The sequence below is a fragment of the Alnus glutinosa genome, chromosome 14 (assembly GCF_958979055.1).
Source record: "Alnus glutinosa chromosome 14, dhAlnGlut1.1, whole genome shotgun sequence".
Classification (NCBI taxonomy): domain Eukaryota; kingdom Viridiplantae; phylum Streptophyta; class Magnoliopsida; order Fagales; family Betulaceae; genus Alnus; species Alnus glutinosa.
The window spans coordinates 25152497-25174159 of NC_084899.1; the positions used below are offsets into that span (position 1 = coordinate 25152497).

The following is a 21663-nucleotide window of genomic DNA, read 5'->3' on the forward strand; positions in this document are numbered from 1 at the left end:
CTCCTTGTGCAATTAGGTCAAACAAATGTACTGATTTTTGATTTTATCCAAGCTGCGTCCCAATACGAGTGAGTCCTGTGCGTGTGCATGTGCATGTGCATGTCCGTCCATAGGAGTGATTTTCTTCTCCTATTCTTACGGATTTTGATATTGACTGCTCAATTATTTCAAACCTCCCAAAAACTCATAATTTCACTTTCAAAACTTCAAAACTGAAACAAATATGAGCACTCAGCAATCCCCAGATGGCCAATCAATATAGAGATATATATATATGCATTTGGATTTGGATTTCATAAATATTGGTTGCTATCATCACCGTTGAAAACTGTTGGTGCACATTCCTCATCCAACGGCCTGAAATTGTCTCCACCCACAAAGCCAAAAGGTATATTTATATTTCCTCTTCAATCAACCAAGATAGAACAAAGAGCCAAAGAGCCCAATGGCCAGCTCTCTCAGTGCCACCACCCCGAGCCTCACCTTTGCTTCCCAAACCCTTTACACAAGGCTCTCTATCCCGCTCTCACTCTCTCTTCCTCTCTCTTCTTCGCACTTTCTCTCTGATCCCAAAACCCTATCGTCTCTCTCTCGCCACCACCGCGGTCTACTCTCTCACTGCCACAGCCACAGCCACCGCCACCGCCGCGCCTTCGCGGCTCGCGCGGAGTCAGAGAACGGCGCCGAGCCGGCTCGCCCTTACGACTTCGACCTCTTTACGATCGGCGCCGGCAGCGGCGGGGTCCGCGCCTCCCGCTTCGCCTCCAATTTTGGCGCCTCCGTCGCCGTCTGTGAGCTCCCCTTCTCCACCATTTCCTCCGACACCACCGGCGGTTTCGGCGGCACGTAAGTTTTTAGTGTATATGCGTGTGTGTGTGTGTGTCACAGCCTTCCTTTTGGGTATATCATATATGGCCTTTTGGGTTTATGTCTTAATGAAGGAAGCAATATTGGGATTTGGGAATTTAGTTAGAGGTTCAATATTTTTTGGAAAATTTGGGTTTTTGTTATTTGGGGTTTGTTTGTTTGTGTTCATTCTTGGGTATGTGAGATTTTGAATGTAAGTTCATTTGCTCCATGGGCTTAGTGTTTTGCTTCTGATAGCAAATTGAGTGGAGACTTACCATTGGAAATGATTGGAGGAATATGATATTGCTTTATGGTGCTTCATTCTGATCTTTTTAATGCTTTAACTTTTAGTTTCGATGTCATTTGAGTATCAGTTTACTAGAATATGAATTACTTTGAGTTCCTATGTCTTTGTTCCTGGTTGGAGACTATCTCATCAGGATCTTTTAACAGTTTGGGTTGTTTGACTTGCTGTGAGTGGTTTGTTATTTTATCTATCACTTTTAACAAACTTCATACACCAAACTCTCCAAATATTTCTCTATTTCAACTAAATATTAATTTTTTTATTGGTTTTAACCAGCCACTCCTAACAAATGAGGAGAGAGAGAAAAGTGAAAAGTGAAGTGAAATGAGAGAGATGATAAAATATTCAATAGCTCATGAAATTTGTGAGCCAAATTTGGAGTGAAATTCTGACAAGAGACAAAATAGAGAAATTATAGAGTTTGTTAAAGTGGATTTTTTTGAGTTTTTCACCAAATTTTGGTGAAAATTTTGAAATGAAGAGCTCACTAGGGATGCTCTAAAGAAGTTTGGTGAGCTGGTGTTGTTTGTCTAAGCGGGGATGTCGAGTCTGATCTTTGCTTTTTTTATACGTTTTACAATGGTATGGGCGCTTTGGTTGGAATTTAACATTTTCTTTCTTTGCCATGTCTTAGACGGATTGAGGTTCCCTGTAATTCTCCTGCAATTCACTCAATTCAAGCCATTCATTTTGAATGAACGGATTGGGGGTGGTCGACGACCAACCCTTTGAGGACGTGGCAGACCACTAACCACCTCTTAGGTGTGAGGGGGTGGTCGGCCCACCCCAACCATCCTCTTAGGGTGGTTGACCACCCCTTCGGTGAGGGTGTGGTCGGCCACTACATTGGGGGTAGCCCACCCACCCCAACCACCCCTTGGGTAGGGGTGGGCACGGGCCGGATTTTAGTGTTTTCTAAAACCCGACCTGCAGTGCACGGGTTTGAAATCCAGCACCCGCAACCCGTAACAAAGGGATGTCAATCCGTTAATCTTTGGGTGTCAAGGGTCGGGCCGGATGCGGGTCGGGCTGGGTTGAACATGCACATCAACGGCACTCCCGTAGTCCATTGATCAAACAAGCACGAGAGAGATTTGCAGAGAGATGGAGAGGCTGAGCACAAGATGGGTGGCGAGCATATGGATCCAGAGCAGCTGAGGCTCATCCTACACCTTCAACGTCTACTCCTCTGTATTGAAATCAATCTAGGGATACGACCAATCAATGCTCGACACCGTGTCTGTCTTCATGGACATCGGCACCAACGCCGGTGTCCTATCAGGCCTCCTCTACTCATCCATGTACATGGTGGGCCATGGGTGGTCCACGCGGCAGCGCGATCCAGTGCTTCTTTGGGTATTTCCTCATGTGGGCGTCCGTCGTTGGATTGATCCACCAGCCGGGAGTGCCGTTGATGTGCCTGTTCACGTTCCTGGCCACTCATTCTCAGACGTTCTTCAAGCCTTGATCTTCGGAAGGATGGGGATGCACCTTTTGGTTTGAGGTTTCACGATAAAGAGTTGGGTTGAGTTGTGACTCTTAGCCTAGGTCTGATTTTAGGATTTTTTTTTTTTGGGGTAAAATCAGATGGTATCAAAGGGACCTCGAGGCGGGGCGGGTTTGCGGGTGGGAAAAAATCTCATACCGCAACCCGCCCCTTGAATCACGGATCAGCAGATTTAAGATCCATGATTTTCAAACACAACCTAATATCCGTTATTGAGGGAGCAGGTCAGGGCGGTTTCACGGGTACAGGCGGGTTCTACCCACCCCTACCCTTGGGGTGGTCGACCACCTTAAGGGGCAGGGGTGACCACCCCTCAACTTACTTTGATTTATTTTGCTCTGATTCCAGATCGTTCATTTTGAATGAACAACCTGGATTGAAAGAATTTCAGGCACCTGCAATTTGTGAGAATTGCAAAGAGCCTCAATCTCTCTTGGACTTGGCTATGGTCAATCTTTGAGGTGCTCTCAAGTTGGAATGGGAGGGTTGGCAATAAGAGCTGCCATCCACTTTGAAAAGCAGTTCCTGTGTTTGTTTTTGTGCATTTGGAAAGAGAGGTATAACCGGACCTTTGAGTGGGTGGAATGATCTATTCTAGGGCTCATAGTATATTTTCTTCGCACTCTACTTCCTTGCTGGCAAAGCTACCTCCTCTTCACTTTTGGATTTAGTGTTGCCCGAGATTAAGTTTCCTTTTGTCTTTCTTTCGACTGTGGTGGTTCTTTCTTTATAATTTTGTAATTGGGCTGTGGTTCCTCTTCATTATTCTTTTAAGATCTACTTATATAATGAAATAAGCATGCAAGTTATAATTTTCCATGGAATTTTCTAATGCAGGTGTGTACTTCGCGGATGTGTACCAAAGAAACTACTAGTATACGCATCAAAATATTCTCATGAATTTGAAGAGAGTCATGGTTTTGGATGGAAATATGATGCTGAACCCAAACATGACTGGAGCACCTTGATGTCTAATAAGAATGCTGAGTTGCAGCGCCTTACTGGTATCTACAAGAACATTCTGACAAATGCTGGTGTTATGTTAATTGAAGGTCGTGGAAAGGTGGGATGATGCTTTGAGTCCATATTTATATATGACATATATTTTTTCTTCTTTTGTTTTTCGTCTTTTTCATTTCTTATTAGGACATGTAATATGCATCTGTACTTTGATTTTTCGCAAGCTTATGCATTAATCAGAATAAATTCCTACAGATTGTGGACCCGCACACAGTTGACGTAGATGGGAAGCTATATTCAGCAAGACACATACTAGTTTCAGTAGGTGGCCGTCCCTTCATTCCTGAAATTCCAGGAAGTGAATATGCAATAGATTCAGATGCTGCCCTTGATTTGCCCTCAAAGCCCAAGAAAATAGCAATAGTTGGTGGTGGGTACATTGCCGTGGAGTTTGCTGGCATCTTTAATGGCTTGATAACTGAGGTCCACGTATTTATAAGGCAGAAAAAGGTTTTAAGGGGTTTTGATGAAGAGGTGAGAAACTGTGAACTCGTAGTTTTGAGCATTTAATTTCTTTGTAGTCAAGGCAAGAGTTTTCGCATTCAATTTCTGTCTTCTATTCCTGCAGATCAGAGATTTTGTTGCAGAACAAATGTCTATAAGAGGAATCGAGTTCCACACAGAGGAGTCACCCCAAGCTATCATTAAATCTGCTGATGGTTCATTGTCTTTGAAGACCAACAAAGGAACAGTTGAAGGATTTTCACATGTTATGTTTGCGACAGGACGGAGGCCTAATACAAAGGTCTTTAAATTTTTTTTCTGTGCTCTGCTCCTCAGTGTTACAGCTTTCTTCAGGTTCTTTAGGTTATCATTGTGTTAGTGTCACGTCAAGGCATAGGTGTTATTCCACACTTCTCATAACTGTTTTGAAGTGTTGCTACCTAGCTTTGTGCCTTGATGTGGGTTCTGGAAAAGTGGTAACTTAGCAAACTTGAAGATGTGCCAGTTTGTAAAACTCATACTTTCCCTTTTGAAGCAACTGTAAGTTTCACGTGGAATTAGCAAAAAAATCAATTATCAAGAATGTAATTTGATTGCAGAACTTAGGATTGGAGACAGTAGGGGTGAAAATGACCAAGAATGGAGCAATAGAGGTAGTCTTTTCTGGTACTCTTTTCTTCTTTTTTCTTCTTTTTCCCCTCTCTTTTCTTTTTGTGTGATCTCCTATGTATATTTAGTTTGATTTCTTCAGATATAATCTTCCTCTACGTTGTTTCCTCAGGTTGATGAATACTCCCGTACATCTGTTCCTTCCATTTGGGCAGTTGGAGATGTTACAGATAGATTGAACCTGACTCCGGTTGCTTTGATGGAAGGAGGGGCATTGGCAAAAACTCTGTTTCAGAATGAGCCAACAAAACCTGATTATAGGTATCTCCCTTCATGTGATAATCGGTTGATAAGTTATATGTATTGTATAATTTCAGAAATGCTCTAATGAATATCTACAAAGTGCACTTCACTCTTTATGCATCAGTAACTAAGTTGGTTTTAAACGATAATTAGAAAATATCAGAGACATGGGTCCTACTGCCTGAACTTCATTGCTTGTGAACTTTGGTTACTTGGTTCTATGTGGTTAAATTTATCTGACCACTTTAATAAAAATTCCTGTGTAGAATCTTGTTCCTTTCTTACTAAAATTTGGACGGGTTTAGGATATGACTATGTAATCTGACCTGGCATCTTGCTTTTTTTTTTTTTTTTGGAGTAGAGCTGTCCCTTCTGCTGTGTTTTCTCAGCCACCGATTGGACAAGTTGGTCTTAGTGAAGAACAGGTGACATTTCTTTGGCATAGCAGCAACTTTTGAGACTGCCCTCTCGTGCTTAACATTTGAGGATATTTGCAGGCTATACAAGAATATGGTGACGTTGATATCTTCACAGCAAATTTCAGGCCCTTAAAGGCTACTCTCTCAGGACTTCCAGACAGGGTCTTCATGAAACTTGTGGTCTGTGCAAAAACAAACAAGGTTCTGGGGTTGCACATGTGTGGAGACGATGCAGCAGAAATCGTCCAGGTTTCTGCCTATTCCCCTGATAGTTCCCCCCACCCCCCGGGTTCTTTCTTCATATTCATTTGTTTTTATAAGTTTGGTCATTCATGTGGCTTCACAATTCATTAAATTCACAGGGATTTGCTGTTGCTGTGAAAGCTGGCTTGACCAAGGCAGACTACGATGCCACAGTGGGTATTCACCCAACAGCAGCTGAGGAATTTGTCACAATGAGGACTCCTACTAGGAAGATTCGAAAGACATCTGAGGTTTGTCAAAAGATCCTATTTCTTTTCTTTTTTTTAATGATAGATCTATAGTCATGTAACCCTTGAGCCCCCCCCCCCCCCTCCCTTCATAAATCAGTTTCTTGCTGCTGTTGGCTAAGCAGATTTTTCATTTAAAAATTAACTGTTATATATTCGTGAGCATAGTTTTCATCGGTCTCAACGTAGTGAAGATATTGAAGGCCAAATTTTTGTTATGTGCTTTAAATATATAACATGGAATGTGGTCTGCTAATCTCGTACTAGTCTTCAATGTTCATGAGTTGTGTTGGCTAGTTACTATTGTTGCTTAAATTTGTTACAGGAAAAGATAGACTCCGAGGCCAAAGCTCCAGCAGGCGTTTAGCAATGGTCTAGATCAATCTGATTGCACAGTGTAGCTGCTTTTCTTAAGGTGTGAACCGACAGTTATATTGTTCTTCTGACTTGGATAAGAAAAAAAAAGTTTGTTTGAGTTCTTCATATTCCTTTTCTTTAAGAAGAAATATAGGAACTTTTTTCACAACAAGACACGAGATTTCTATAAAAGTAGGCTAGATATTGCTGTATTTTGCACGCCATCATCTATGTCAACAGTGACATAAACACAACTTATCAATACGAAGTTATAAAAAAGAAACGATGTAGACAGAAATTTGTACTCATGTTATTGGTTTTACTATATAATGAGAGGTTCATTGTTCATTGGTTTTTTTATTTTTTAATGACGAGAAACCCCGTCAAGGCAAGGTCCTTTTTGGAACCCATTCCTGTCTGGTAAACTCCAGATACACGACCTCGCCTGCAAAAACCGTATATTAGGTAATTGAGGAGACTAGAACAGCCAACCTCGTGGTATTACACCAAACGAACAACCATTCAAGTTAACCCTCACGGGCCATTGGTTTTTATTTGCTTAACTAAGAACTTTCCATAGGGTAGGGGTCAAATAATCATTATGTATGCTGCTATAACTTTTTAATTTGTCACTATATTATACTCCTGTGCAAGGTTGCTGATCATTTTAGCTACATGGGTAGGTTGTCATCTGGAAGATTGCAGGTAAAATCGTATTTGTGGAATAATAGTAGGAGGATAGTTGGAGAACTTAGAAGCTGACTCGTCATAGTGATTGGGCTTCTCGGGGAAGCATCAACAGTTTTTTTAAAGTTTCATGTCGGGAACATCGAAGAAATTAAGCAAAAGAGAGGGGTCTTAAACAGTAATGGTTCCATTACGCTGTCCTATAATTTTGCACTTATCTGCTTGGTGGTGGATACCTCCAAAAAAATTATTTTTCTTTCTATACCTCTTTGTACATTATCAGTGGAAAACATGTTAGTTGAAGAATAAACTTTTGTAACTTATGATTTTACATGTTCGGCAAAGATGTTTTGTTGGAAGATTTATGATTCTGTCATTGTCTTCTTCTCTCTCAAAAATATATCTATAAAATATAGGTTTGCAATTTAACTACGTAGGATGGTGTTGGGTGTTGAAATTTGCTCTAAACTTAATGCTTTTAAGTGAAATGTAGGATTAGCAGCTCATCGATGCTACTCTTCACATACAACTTACTTACACTTTTTGTTTTTTTTTTTGAGTGGATGAATATAAAAAGTCACTTAAAAAATGTTACATCAGCCGATTTAATAAATGAGAGATCATCTCTCTTCTTTAGAAATCATTTGTTATATGCAGACAAGACTCTTGTTTTCTGCAATGGTTCAAAGAGATCTATCTCAAACCTATTTGGCTTTCATCACAAGTATGATGCTTCATCAGGTCAGCGCATTAACAAGTCTAAGAGTGCTCTCTTTCTCTCAAGGAAAACAACTGCAGCTATGAAAAATAAAATTACTCAGATTATTGTGCTAAAAGAACCTCAAATAAGGGGGAAGTTGGCAAAGTTCAAACAGTAGACATTAGGATGATACAATCTCTGTTCAAAAAAGAAAAAGAAAAAGGACGATACAAACAAATTGAAAAATTAGTTTAAACACTTCATTAATCCCGATGCCCTCCACACAAACAAACAAAAAATTAAGATGATTCCGTATAAGCAAGTGTGGCCAGTCTGTTGGATTTAATTCAGAAAGGGCAACTTCTAAATTCAGCCAAATATGATGGCTAGCTCACAAGGCTAAACTCACAAGAAAACAACCAAAAAAGAAAATCCGCCAGGTACAAATCCTGGCACAAAAACCTCACTTGGAAATCACAAATTTGTAGCCTGTGGCAATTATCAAGTGATTCTAAACATAAGCCATGATTTACTCAAATAAATAAAGAATTCCAGACATTACTCCATCCACTAATAATCTGAAACCTCACCCAACCAAAACCCGAGCAAAGAAAAAGAAGAGATACAATCATTTCATATTGGGGCCTCAGACAAATGATGCTTCCGATATGTGGGGATGAAAGCAGGGCTGAGCGACCAGACATTGAATATGTCACATTCGCTCTATGCATGAAGGTAGTGATGCAACTTGTACAACAACACTTTTCCACCAGCATTTCCCATGGCCATGAAACCACCGCCGGGACTGAAATCCAAACAGCGTGGATAATGTAGGGACTTGTTAAGTGGAGGCCAGTTCGAGAACACAGTAAACGACGGGACATGGATCAACTTTAAACTGTTCTTCTTCATGCTAGAAGAAATAGCCAATATTTGAGCATCATTATTAAATTTCAGAAAATCCACTTTGGTGGTTAGATTTTCTATGGTCTTGATAGGTTTTCTCTTGCCCCCTAAGAACTCCTCTCTGTTATAAATATTAACAATCCCACTGTCTGAACCGGCTGCAAATAGTTTGCCATTTGGGGAAGTGCAGAGAGCCGTACCATTCATGCAACCTTCATCTACACCCTTATGGAAGCAAGCCCTCGTTCTCAAATCCCAGTGGTACACCTGGCCATCACCACCAGAGCTCAATAATTGCTGCCCATCATCAGCAAAAGCTAAAGACCGAACTGTTCCATTCATCTTTAGTGTCCCTATCAGTTCCTTCGTTTTGGTAGAAACCAGCAAGATATAACCTTCATTTCCCACAAAGGCAATCGTACTAGAATCAGGGGAAACCTCAAAGAGTTCCAAGCTCCTCTCCTCCCTGCCAACCAGGGGACCTATTTTATCGACTTTTGCTTTTACTAAATCGAAGCAGTAGAAGAACTTTCTCCTTCCTGCTATAATAACCTGAGACCCATCAGGTAAGAAAGATGCCTTTCGAACGGGGCAATCATCAAGGAAGATACTTTGTATCTTGGTATTGCGTTTGCCATCAATTTGAAAAAATCTGAGCCCTCGATCCAATCCTGAAACAAGTAGCAATTGAGCATTTCGATGGAACTGAACTGAATTTATTGGACCCTTAGAAGGATCCTCTACATTTGCATCTACAAGTCTTGAGTATTCAAGAAGTCCAGGCAACAATTTTGTACTGCTTTTCACAACAAGGTCTTCATTTGTTCGAAGGATATCTTCAACAACTTCAACATCCTCGTAACCACGGGCCACTACTGCCCCATTTTCTTCATCCGATGACTCATCATCAAAAGATGAATCATGCTTTGCCCATGAATCGAATTGGGCCCACTCTGTTCTGGGGTTCAGCTTAGCATGTTGGGCCCTCAATCTCGATACATACTCTGAACCAGAAATTAAACTCTCATCCTCTTCCTTCCTCAGTTTCCTTAATCTGTTAACTTGAGCAATATTTATTTTGGTTTTTTGCTCTTCCTCATCTGCCCATACAGGTTTTCTTGGCTTAGTTTCCTCCTCATCATTACTTCTTTCTAAGAATTCTCCATCCTCTTCATAAACAGAGAGCATACTATTTGCAGAACGGTCCATGAAAAACAAAGCAGAACCTTTCTCAGCTCTGTCTTGAATGTCCTCATCTTCCTTCCCAAACTCAACAGGGGAATACAGAGAACCAAACAAAGAGTTCTCCAGCTTCTTCATTTCTCTTTCTTGCTCAATTACCAACTTCTCATCCTCTTCCTTGCGTTCTTTCTTTCTCTTATTCACCCTTAAAACATCCAAATCTCCATTTCCGGTGTCTTCATTCCCTGGCAGAAATGAAGGCTCATCAGCATCCACCCTTTTTGTCTTGTTGGCTCTACTTTTAGGGAGAATCTTTTGAGATATTAAACTCATCTTTCACAAGACAAATCCTGCCTCTGCAAAACCAAAGTGCAATTTGATTGACATACAATTCAACAGCCAAAAGATTTGTAGCTTTGGAAATTTTATAGTAAATAAATCATAGTTTACTCTAAAAAATATATCAAGTAATGGAAATTTAGTGCTCAGGGCTAAACATAAATTCTTTTTCATGTTGATCCACCGTCTACGTAAAATTTTGAACAACTAAGACAAATATTAATTCCAGACTACGAAATATGAAACTAAATTTCTTAGAGCATTCCCGATTAAATACACACAGCCAAAACCAAAATACAGGTCAGAAAGGCTGCCATACGGGGCATTGTATAGTTGAACCTGTACAAAACCTAGAGAACTTGTATACATCTAAAAGCTACAGCAAGATGGAAAACACACACTGGTAAAGATTTATAGTTCTGAACAACACACCTAGAACAGGTCAGGTTTCTTACAAGCGAAACCTACTTCCTCCAATGCGACTAATTTAAATAGTCAAGTGACACGACTTGACCCGCATAACACATTTAATAAATAGGTGATAGCTCGTGTTGGATTAACCTATTATAATAAACTATTATTGCATTGCGACAGCCATTTATCCAATAGGTCAATACATGTGAAGCCATGAATCTTAGACACTTGACACGCAATGCAAATCTTTATCAAGGTAAGTCATCACATAATATAGAGATGATAAAACAATTATAATAACTGAAGAACTGAGAAAACAACTTAAAAATGAGAAAGACAACTGATAATGATAGGAACGTAACAGAAAATGACAAAAGAGATATCCCCAAATTCACGCTTCAAAGTCTCTAATATAGGAAGATCTTCTGATAGAGGGGCTAATAAACTTATATGATAAATAAATAAATCACAGCATCATTCTTGAATCACAGTCTCTTTATCAATAGTCAAAGTTTTCCGCCAAGGTTGAGCAGATGTATACTTCTAACTCCAAACCCAAACCCAAATCCAAACCCTAAACCCTACACGCAGAATCAAACCCTATCCCTCCCCAAATACTCCCTCAGAACTGAAGACTAGTTTTCAACAATCACATTCAGACAAGGCTGAAACTTATTTATATCATGTTCAATCATCGGGAGCAACAATCTGGCAACCAACAAAAAGTCCACACACACAAGGACGACCGAATCAACTCAGTTAATCCCTCCCCCACTCCACCCCCACCACCACCACACACACACAAATGACTAATATAACAACAGAAACACAAAATAAGTATGCTCCCTCATAAGTCAGAACTGAAGACTAGTTTTCGACAACCATATTCAGACAAGGCTGAAACTTATTTATATCAAGTTCAAACTAAAATTTGAAAATGCTGAGCCTCTTTTACAATCGGAGTTGACATTTCTGAAACACCATTTCTGAACACCAACATAAGCCGAAAACCCATCAAGATAACAACTCTTATTTCCTCTATAATATACACAAAAGAGAGAGCATAGCTGCGTAGATAATCAGAGATTAGAGAGAGGGATATACCCTGGTGTCGCTCGGTCGGACGGAAGGAGTCGACGGACGGACGAACGGTGTGTTGTCGACGGGCGACGACGGCTGAACTGTGAAATGAAGGCCGCGGGAACTGTGAAAGCCGTGAGTGAAGGACCGAAGCTCCGAAGGTGAAGCTGTGAAGTGTGAATCTGTAGACTGTGAATCCGTGAGGCGCAGAGGCGGGAAAGTAAATCGGTTTTCTAAGAAAAGTGAAAAAGTGACGCGGCTAGGGTTTTCTTTCGAGTTTCGTGCGGCTTCTATAATGAGGAAAAAATTATTTTTCCTTCTAATTGTGTTCGTTTATGACCCGAACGGCCGAACCAAATAAGCCTAGACTCAAAAGTTAAACTGTCATAGGTATGTTAGTAGCGGGCTTAGTGTTATGAGCATAATAGCATTGGCCTTTGCCTTAGGAATATAATGGGCCTTTGGCCTTATTAGTTTGGTAAGCCTTTAAATGGGTTTATATAAACAAGACCAATAAATGGTTTTAGGCATTCAAGTTGTAATTCAGTCTTGACTGAAAATGGAGGGAAAGTACCTCGAATCACTCACGGAGGTTTTAGGCATCCTCGAATTTGCCTAATTTCAGTATAATATCATTTTTCAATTTTATTGTTTTTCATTGATATTACATTTCTTCCATTCCATTTCCATTTTCCTTGTTCAATTTCCATTTCAGTAATCTGCGTGTTACAAATTGGTTTCAGAGCCTCTGAACCAACTGCCCACTCTGATTTCCTGTCTGTGAGAACCCGATTTAACACCATGGCTGAAGAAAATCAAGCTCGATCTCTAGTTGATACCATTACCCGTGACCAATTGACGGAAGAAGCCTTGCAAGCTCACAGTGCTCATCAAACTGACTGGAACAACAAGACTACTACCCAGATCCAGAATTTGCAAACGGATATGTTGAAACTGCAGAGGAATCAGGAGGAGATGAAGCTCCATTTTGAGACTCAATTTCAGCGTATTCAGGACATGATCTCGGGAATTCCTGGGTTCAATGCGCGGGGTAAGGAGAAGGAAATGTTTCCTCCGCTGGTTACTCAGCCTCTAAGTCTAGAAGGAGGTGAAACGTCCGGGAAGGAAATCATGAAGCCGATATCTGTTCGGCTGGACTTTTCCCTATTCGATGGGGAAGATCCAGAAACGTGGTGTTGCAGAGCCGAAGAATTTTTTGTGTATTACAATATTCCGGCAGAGCAACGACTATCCATTTCTGCTTTCCATATGGTCGGCGAGGCTAATCTATGGTTCAGGGAATTACGATCTAGAAAAAGTGTGATTGATTGGGAAGGTTTGGTGCGGTCTATTCACGCAAAATACTCGGTTCATGAGAAGCTAGAAGACTTAGCCCTCATTCACTTTTTCGATCCAAATGAAGAAGAGAAGAAAGACGTTGATCCACAACACACAATCATTCCAGAACCAGCTCCGATTGGCGCCACAAACCACATCCTAATTCCAGAACCTGATCAAGCTGGAAATCCATTGCAAACAGAAATTACAGCAACATATGAGCTAATTCCTAAACTACAAACTTCAGACTCTATCGTGGAGATGCCATTTTCAAATTGGGGAGTGCCTAGTGTGCTTCTATCTCTGTCCTCCACTAAGGATGCGGTGGATGTTGTTCTTTTCAAACACCGTTGGCGTTGGAAATGTGTGAAAAAAAGAAGGGGATGTGGTGGCTGAAGGGGAAGCGCAGACATGCCGCTGTTGCCGGAGCCGCGCTGGACAGAGATCCGGAGGTCGAGAAATCGGGTTGGGGGCGGACAACTTGGACCAGCACCACCACCAACACCACCAGAGCCTTTCTCTTGCACACATTGCAACTTGTACGTGAAGATGGATGGGGAAGAAACGTTCATTGAAGTACCTCGAAGATGGCTACGTGGCAATTGGATATTGGCATGGAAAAGCAAGAGGTAACTTGGCTGCGTGGCTGAATGGGCTTCACTCCTCTAACATGGCTGAAGGGCAGATTGGTAAAGTAATGGAAGAGCTGGAAATTGCATGAAGCTTCATCAGGAGATAAAGTGACGTGTTAAGGATAAGGAACCAATATTGCTACGTGTCATCCTGCATCATCATGATGCTGAAGCCTCTAGAAGCAGCATTGAGAAGGAGCTGTTTTTGTGGTATAGTGGGCTTATTTTTTCAGTTTATCTTTTAAATGTAATCATCATAATAATCGCACTTTGTGGGCAAAGTGCTTAAAGGGGTGGGTAGTGTCATAGGTATATTAGTAGTGGGCTTAGTGTTATGAGCATAATAGCATTGGGCCTTTGCCTTAGTAATATAATGGGCTTTTGGCCTTATTAGTTTGGTAAGCCTTTAAATAGGTTTATATAAACAAGACCAGTAAATAGTTTTAGGCATTCAAGTTGTAATTCAGTCTTGGCTGAAAATGGAGGGGAAGTACCTCGAATCACTCACGGAGGTTTTAGGCATCCTCGAATTTGCATAATTTCAGTATAATATCATTTTCCAATTTTATTGTTTTTCATTGATATTACATTTCTTCCATTCCATTTCCATTTTCCTTGTTCAATTTCCATTTCAGTAATCTGCGTGTTACATAAACCCTATAAATTTGCATCGTGTTCATGTCGAATTCGCGACTCATGTCAAAATTTATCGACCCTTATACCCTCTCATAGAGCTCTAAATAACAACTAGTTATTCCAAAACCCTAACTCTCAATCAAAATTCAATTAACCATGATTTCCAATAAAATTTTTTTTTTTCGACGTATAATTTTACGATATAAATTTTCAACAATTTATTGTTAGCATCGCTATTATGTTGAGCTCGCTTTGTAACATTTTTAGGACAATTCTTTTTTTATTATTTTTAGCAGAAAATAAAAAGTATTAATAAATCGCTTAAAACACAAAATACTCGTAAATTACTCTTACTTTTATTTCACATCGCAACTAAGAAAAAATAAATAAAAAACTACTCCAAATTTTTTTTACCAAACAAACCCAATCAATGGCACAATTTGGAATCTCTTTCATCCAACCTTTGATTAATATCTAGCTAGTTTATCAACTACAACGCTAACTTCCCTCTTCACATGGCAAAATTACCAAAATTGCAAAGTATTCAAAACACTTGTAATAATATTCATCCACAAGTTGACCAAAACTACCCCATGACATAGTTATTTTAAATTACAAAAATATACCTCTAAATAAATAAATAAATAAAATTAATATACAAATAGAAAAAGTTTAATTAATGAGAAGTCAGGCGTAGTTGGTTGAGGTGGTGGTGGATATCCGAAGGGTGATCATCATCGAGCTTTGGGCGTTCAGGCTGCACCCAACGCCCATCCTTGCTCCTCACCATGCCCTTGTTCTCATCTTGCCTCCAGTAAGGCGGGACCAAGTAATGGTCTTTCAAGAAATCACACGCCTTGTTCACCAGTGCAGGATCTCTTCCACTTGCTAGCACAAATCTATGCCCTTTCCCATGGTATCTGCACATATAACTCAACCAAATTAAAGGATCCCTCGTTACAAATCTTTAAATTAATCACCACCATTCCTCCATTCCATTCAAACCAATTTTGTTGTTTAAATTGCTAGCAATTCGTACACTAAATATGAGAGAGCTCTAATAGAGTTTACTAGTATGCTCGAGCAAGTTTCGGACAGCCTATCTACGAAGAAGCTATCTCACATTCGCTACCCAAATTCAGACAACAAATTACTAAAAGTTCAGATGCCGACCTTATAATTTATAAGTCTATATGCTATATATACAACTATCTCTTATTTATACAGTTGTTTATAAATTATTTCGTCAATTTAAGTTCCTAGGACATTTTCCAATGTAGGGGTGTACTACCCGTTCCAAGACCCCACTGAATCCAAAGTCCACCTAACAAGAATGGACAAATACTCGATATTCAAAGAACTTGACAGATTGCCATGAATCTTATGAGTAGAAAAAAATGGTTGCCATGAGCGGTAAAGATTTGACCTTCCTTTTAATGAAAAGTTTGAGACCCGAACCCTTTTTTTTCTAGGCATACACGGGTTCATTTTAATGTGGACAATTTTTTTTAAAAAAATTTAATTGGGTCTGAATTTTTTTTCTTTCAATTTGATATGCATGTATTCGTAAATAAATGCAAGTAATTCTCATATATTTTATTAAAATTACAAGTAATTTTCATGTGCTCTATTAAAAAAATTTAAATGAATGTGATAATTAAAAGTACATATCAAAATCATATGTATTTTGAATATAAGTCATTTTAATAAATTGGACACTAAAAAACAAAATATTTTTGAATAAAAACTTTGTTCCTTAAACTAATTAAAGACTCGAAAGAAAGAAATTAACGGGCCACCTCCACTATTCTTTATAATCAACTAGCATCAAATTAATCGATTGTAAGCTATTCTGACTACGATCCTAATTATAGTATAATGTCTAGTATTTTTAGTAAGAATCTTATATATATTATATATTGTGTCACAACCATCCCCATTCATAATTAACTATTGACGATAGAAACTAGTGTGATTAATTAATCATCTTAATTGGCTCTTTTTTTAATGACTTCCACGCAAGTTCTAGTTTTAATACAAATGAAAAGAGATCTCCATGTTTGAATAACATATCTGAGTCCTATAGATTCCATACATTTAACTTATAGTTTCTTGTCACGTTTGTTCAGCCTAATTAGTTGTTTATATATATATATATATATATATATAATTAATTAATGCAATGGTGCGGATGTTGTTTAATTTAGTTAAAATTATATATTGACGCATTCACCAAGAAAAAGAAAAATGGTAGGGCTTGTTTGGTAAATGTCTTTTTAGGTGAGTTTTGTTTTTGAATAGTAATAAGAAATGTAATTTAAAAATAACGATTTTAAAATATGTGAATTAAAAAAATAATTTTTAAAAATATAATTAAGTGTTTGAAATTATTGCAATTTGATCTTATAATTTTTATAAGTTAACCTTTAAAATTTTATATTTTTTAAAAAATACCCTCTCCACTTGTAATTTGAATAAACACTTTTCTACAATTTTAAATCATAATTTTTTAATTACTTAATTTTTAAACGATTCATTTTTTATTTACAAACCACAATTTCTAAAGCATCTTAAACCTTTACCGAGCTAGCAAAGCCTGTAAGCAAACTAAAAGAGAAACAAAATAATAAAAAAATAATAATTACCCATCAAGCAAATGTAGGTGAGCCTCCAAATTATGTGCAGCAACCGGATCGCCGGTCTGCTTCAAAAACGGCGAGTTCTTGTGATCCAATCCAAGCTCGACTCCAACGTGCGAGTAACTCCACGGCAACCCCTCGGCCCACTTCATCACCATCGGTGGCACTTGCTCGTTGAAGAACAGCCCCGGCGACTTTGGCACCATGTCGTGAATATTCACCACCCTCAACACCTTCAGCTCCAACGTCTCAAGCCTCTCCTTGAACCTTACGTTCCCTACTCTCGGACCGGCAAACGAAAACACGCACACCGGCACAGCGCTGCCGTCCGTTAACACATTCAACCCCGTCTCGACGATATCGTACGCGCTTAGAACGGCCAACGCCGCCCCTAGACTATGCCCTGTGATGGTAATGCTCACTTGTTCGCTTGCGTACATGTTAAGCAACCTTTTGACCTCGCTTAATATTTGTTCTCTCGCTGAGTACTTGCAAAACCGGCAGGCCTCGTCCTTGTCTGTGTAGAGGTCTAAGAACCCAGATTCGGCTTTCACCGTTGGATCCGGACATGGGATTTTGTTGGAAGAGATTGGCTTGAGGAAATCCATTAGGTCTGCAATCCACTCCAGCCGTGTCACTGTGCCTCTCCATGCTATGGTTATGTCACGGCGACCTAAACGTTTTGTGGTTTCGTCGTTGGAAACGGCGACGTATCCGATCCAGTTGGCGTTCTTGCTCCACACTTTAGGCCACCGCGACTTCTTGAAGAAGTTTGGTAGGTTGATGTTTGAGGTTGCGAAGAGGTAGCGAGAGACGTCGTAGCCCTGGTGTGACTTCATTCCTAGGGAGTCGAAGAAATCGCGGCGCATGAACCTACAGCTTCCGCAGTACTTGGAAAAGGGGTCGAAATCGAAGGCGTCGTAACATGCCTGTGCCATATCGCCGTACCTGATTAGCTCCGATCGGAGAAGCGGGTCCATTGGATCGAGCAGGCCGACCCAGTCGTCTTGGCCGTGGATTTCACGCCAGGCATCGGCTAGTTGGCGCTCCGGTTGGGAAGTAATGTCACAAGCTTCTTCGTCCTCTTCTAGTTGCTCGGTGATAGCGGTCGATAGGGAGTCGCTGGTTTTGGATAGTACCTTGCATATTGTTGGTGTTTTTGTGGCTACTTTTGGAACTCCAAGCTGGGATTTTTGTTGGAGGAGGGTGTGCCGGCGTATGGGGAAGGGATTGGGTAGGAGAGTGTTAGATAGGGAAATGGCCGCCATTGAAGAGACTGTGAATAAGTTCGATCGTGAAATAGTGAAGATGGGGGAGAAGGTGGGTGGTATCGAGATATTTAGAGACAGATATAATTGAATAGAAAATGGGTCTCCATTTCCTATGAAGCTATCTTAATTATTTATATAATCATGATTAATTAGTTTAATGCTCGCGTTGTTCATGTGGGCTTGGTCTGGGACTCCGGGAGTCTGGTCATCAAAGGCCGAAAGGGGCCTGGTCTTTCTTCATGATTACAAGAAAATTCTGGGATTCTGGGATTGGCGGTTCAAATTACTGGATTTGAAACCTCTTCATTTAGTATAACAGTGAAAACATAATTATCTTTTCACATCACTGTTACACTAAACGGACAAGATCCTCTCCATTCTATTATTGAGGAATGGGCCCTTTGCAACGGAGAAGCATGTGATCACCGCTTGTGGTAGATAATTAGCTGTCACGGTCACTGTCACCGTTAAAAAAAAAAGGGACAAAGCGCTGGTGGTCAATAATTAGCTGTCGCCTGTCAGGGTCATTGTAAAAAAGGGGTAAATTAATTATTAATAATACATGTTTCTTATATCTTAATTATTAATATTATTTAAACATTTTTTTTTTTAAAAAAATAATAATAATAATAATACTTCAACTACTCTCAAATGGCTAAACTAAGGTAGTGGCATTTTTTTTTTTTTTTTAGAAAAGGTAGTGGCATTTTGAGTGGTTCCGCCGCACCCATTTAGCATTTATGACCAATTTGCAGTCACCTCCAAGTGAAAAAAATTAATAAAACTTAAGGGAGTAAACCACCCTTTTACCAAATGAGGGTGAAAAGCGTTAATGTGAATCTCCTTTAATTTTCGTTTTTTATGAGCTCTTCCTCTAAATTTTATGTACCTTCTTCTTTTTATAGTAGTGATAATGTCATTAATAATGAAGAAAAAAAAAAAATTATCATTTGTGTTTATATGATGTATGCGGAATACCACATGTGATAGTTTTTTAAAAGCATTTAACCCTAAAATTTTTCTTAAACCCGCAAAGGAGAACTTGCCAGAAAAAAAGATATTACAACATTTTTTTTTTTTTGGTAGTTTTTTCAACGGTCCAGAATTTTTTTTTAACAGCAGCTAAGCAAAATCCAAAATAATTCTTCTTATTTTGTCTATTAAACTGATTTTGTTATATTTAACAATATACATGATGTCCTGTTATTTAAATATTAAATAATATAATAAAATATTTACTACGTGGCACCGTAAAATCTGATATTTTTTTTTATGAATCATGGAAAAAGTGGTAACTTGCCTTCTTTTTCATTACCTCGTAGCTTTTTATCAGCACTTATTCATATGGTCTAAGGTCACTCGCTTTCTTAATCATGGTGTTGGGCGGCTGACTTTTAGGATGCTAGTTATGGAAAAAGTTGGTTGCTTTCTTTTTCATAATTCCTATCTTTTTACGACCACTTATCTCAAAGGGGGGTGGGGGTGGGGGTGATCATTGTTTAATTGCCCTCTACAATGAACCAGACAATTCTGAATTTATTTTTGATTGGTTTGTTTGCTCGTCCCAATTGGTGTTTAGACTGTTAATTTTCTCTTCGGACAAATGAATTTTATCATAGGCTCTTATAGTTTTAATAAAAGTTTTTACAATATGGATAGAAAGATTCTAGACCATCGTAATATGTTGATGTCAATGTTTGCGTGTTGTTATATTTCGAATCTGTTTAGGTATGCGACTTTAAAATGTGCGATTTGATAAAATAATTTTTAAAAACGCAATTAAGCGTTTAGCAAGATCGTAGTATTTTGGCCACCTTTTAAAATACTGCGTTTTTAAATCGTAATTTTTTAAAAACACAGTTCGTAAACTGTTTATTTTCTGGGATTTGGTTTAAAATCGTACTTTTTCTCTACGAAAGCGCAATCCCAAACGCACCCTTCATTTTTGTTAATAAGAAAATGGCTATCAAGTTGCTTTCCGCCCTTGCATAGGTGTAACAATTTAATAAATTGTGTTTGGATTTAGGAATGGTTATGGAATAGAAATAGGAATGAACTAGTGAAATCGAATAGATTAATGAACGAAATGGAATTGGAAATTGTTTGGCAAATTCGATGATGCCTTCACTCCAAGTTCTTACAGAACAATACAATTCAAAAGTTGCCTTATTCTACGGGCTGGGGCATTAGTTGCCCATATATACAATCAGGCTGAATCAGCCAGACTTTGACCCAAAGTAAACAAAACGCACCCTACTAAATGTAAAACGATACAACATCGTCTATACTTTATTCTCTACTCTCTAGCCTTCCGTCAAACGTACGTACTGTTTTCTTCATTCAACACGTCGTTGCTTAATTCCTTTTAACTTGTCGATCTCCCGCTGTACACACGATCAGCTCCAATTGCCTCTGGCTGTTTCGCACCACTTGTTAAGCATCATTCTCTTGATGCCACATATCTTATCTTCATGCAGCTTCTTCTTCCCTTCAACTCAATTCAAAGTCCTTCCTTTTTGCTTCGCTCAGCTTACTTTCCTATACCACTTGTGACAATAGACTTCTAACGAGAGAATCAAGTACTTTAAAATAGGTGCTTCTTAAAAGTCATATATGTGCATATATATATATATATATATATATATATATATATATATATATCAATGAAGGCAAAGCTATAATCTATGTAGAAAGATAGTCACTAATTTAATTTAGGTTTTTCTTTTTCTTTTTGGTAAAAGTAAATATATATTCCTCCTTCAAACTATCAAAAAATGTCAATGTCTCCCCTAAAACCAACCAAAAGACCAAAATGACCCTAATTAATTATTTTTTCAACAACACAAAATTGTCTTTACAAATACGAAAAAAAAAAAAAAAAAAAACCTAAAACTAAAAAAAAAACTTTTAAAAACAAAATTAAAGAAAAAACGAAATTAAAGTTTTAAAAAAAAAAAAAAAAAAAAAAACTAAAAAATAAATGATTTTTTTTTTTAAAAAAAAAAATTTGTTTTTTTTTAATAATTTTTTTAGTTTTTTTTTTTTGAATTTAATAATTTTAAGAAGGGTATTTTTATCATTAGACGAGACATTAACCAATTTCGATAGTTTAGAGAGAGATTAACAAAATTAATAATATATGTACTTTTTTTTTCTTTTTTTTTTTCCCCTTCAACAATCAACCCCATAAAGTATGAGGTAAATCTTATTACTCAAATTAAATATTTGAAGGGACATTGCAAATATTTCTTTAATATATGTACTTTTTCTTTTTTGTCCTTTTCACTTTTTTCCGAAGGTAGAAGTCATTTTTCGAGGAACCGGTTATCCACGGGCACTAAAAGATCTATCTGTCAAAGGGCCCAACAGATTTTGAAGAATACTGAGAACCATGAGTCACCAAAGATCCGGCAGGCAGCAGCCAACAACCAACTTGCTGCCAAAATTCGAGTGCACATTCATCCATAACCCTAAAGAGAAAAGGCAGAGCGCAAAGGCGACGGCCTATATAATGTAAAGAAAGAATGAATGAT

General features: G+C 38.6%; 3 protein-coding genes across 3 annotated transcripts; 1 reads left to right on the plus strand and 2 right to left on the minus strand.

Annotated features, from left to right (window-relative positions):
• Nucleotides 1-405: 405 nt before the first annotated feature.
• LOC133858148 (glutathione reductase, chloroplastic) lies at nucleotides 406-7364 on the plus strand. The gene is made up of 11 exons (XM_062293602.1): nucleotides 406-846; nucleotides 3501-3726; nucleotides 3879-4157; nucleotides 4252-4428; nucleotides 4727-4780; nucleotides 4909-5057; nucleotides 5401-5464; nucleotides 5537-5707; nucleotides 5821-5952; nucleotides 6275-6364; nucleotides 6990-7364. Exons 1-10 carry the CDS (start codon nucleotides 446-448, stop codon nucleotides 6314-6316), a joined length of 1695 nt encoding a protein of 564 aa, XP_062149586.1. The 5' UTR covers nucleotides 406-445; the 3' UTR covers nucleotides 6317-6364; nucleotides 6990-7364.
• A 637-nt stretch (nucleotides 7365-8001) lies between these two features.
• On the minus strand, nucleotides 8002-11950 carry LOC133857546 (U3 small nucleolar RNA-associated protein 18 homolog). The gene is made up of 2 exons (XM_062292810.1): nucleotides 11639-11950; nucleotides 8002-10137 (listed from the first exon to the last, which is right to left on the minus strand). The coding sequence occupies exon 2, from the start codon at nucleotides 10112-10114 to the stop codon at nucleotides 8417-8419; it is 1698 nt and encodes a 565-aa protein (XP_062148794.1). The 5' UTR covers nucleotides 10115-10137; nucleotides 11639-11950; the 3' UTR covers nucleotides 8002-8416.
• Nucleotides 11951-14744: 2794 nt separating this feature from the next.
• LOC133857662 (phospholipase A1-Igamma2, chloroplastic-like) lies at nucleotides 14745-18384 on the minus strand. The gene is made up of 2 exons (XM_062292956.1): nucleotides 16866-18384; nucleotides 14745-15140 (listed from the first exon to the last, which is right to left on the minus strand). Exons 1-2 carry the CDS (start codon nucleotides 18125-18127, stop codon nucleotides 14897-14899), a joined length of 1506 nt encoding a protein of 501 aa, XP_062148940.1. The 5' UTR covers nucleotides 18128-18384; the 3' UTR covers nucleotides 14745-14896.
• Nucleotides 18385-21663: the final 3279 nt, after the last annotated feature.

Coding starts and splice junctions, on each gene's coding strand:
- LOC133858148 (XM_062293602.1), top strand. CDS start 446: ATGGCCAGCTCTCTCAGTGCCACCACCCCGAGCCTCACCTTTGCTTCC. Junction 4,158..4,251: donor TAAGGGGTTTTGATGAAGAG/GTGAGAAACTGT, acceptor CTATTCCTGCAG/ATCAGAGATTTTGTTGCAGA. Junction 5,953..6,274: donor AGATTCGAAAGACATCTGAG/GTTTGTCAAAAG, acceptor AATTTGTTACAG/GAAAAGATAGACTCCGAGGC.
- LOC133857546 (XM_062292810.1), bottom strand. CDS start 10,114: ATGAGTTTAATATCTCAAAAGATTCTCCCTAAAAGTAGAGCCAACAAG.
- LOC133857662 (XM_062292956.1), bottom strand. CDS start 18,127: ATGGCGGCCATTTCCCTATCTAACACTCTCCTACCCAATCCCTTCCCC. Junction 15,141..16,865: donor CACCTACATTTGCTTGATGG/GTAATTATTATT, acceptor TTATATGTGCAG/ATACCATGGGAAAGGGCATA.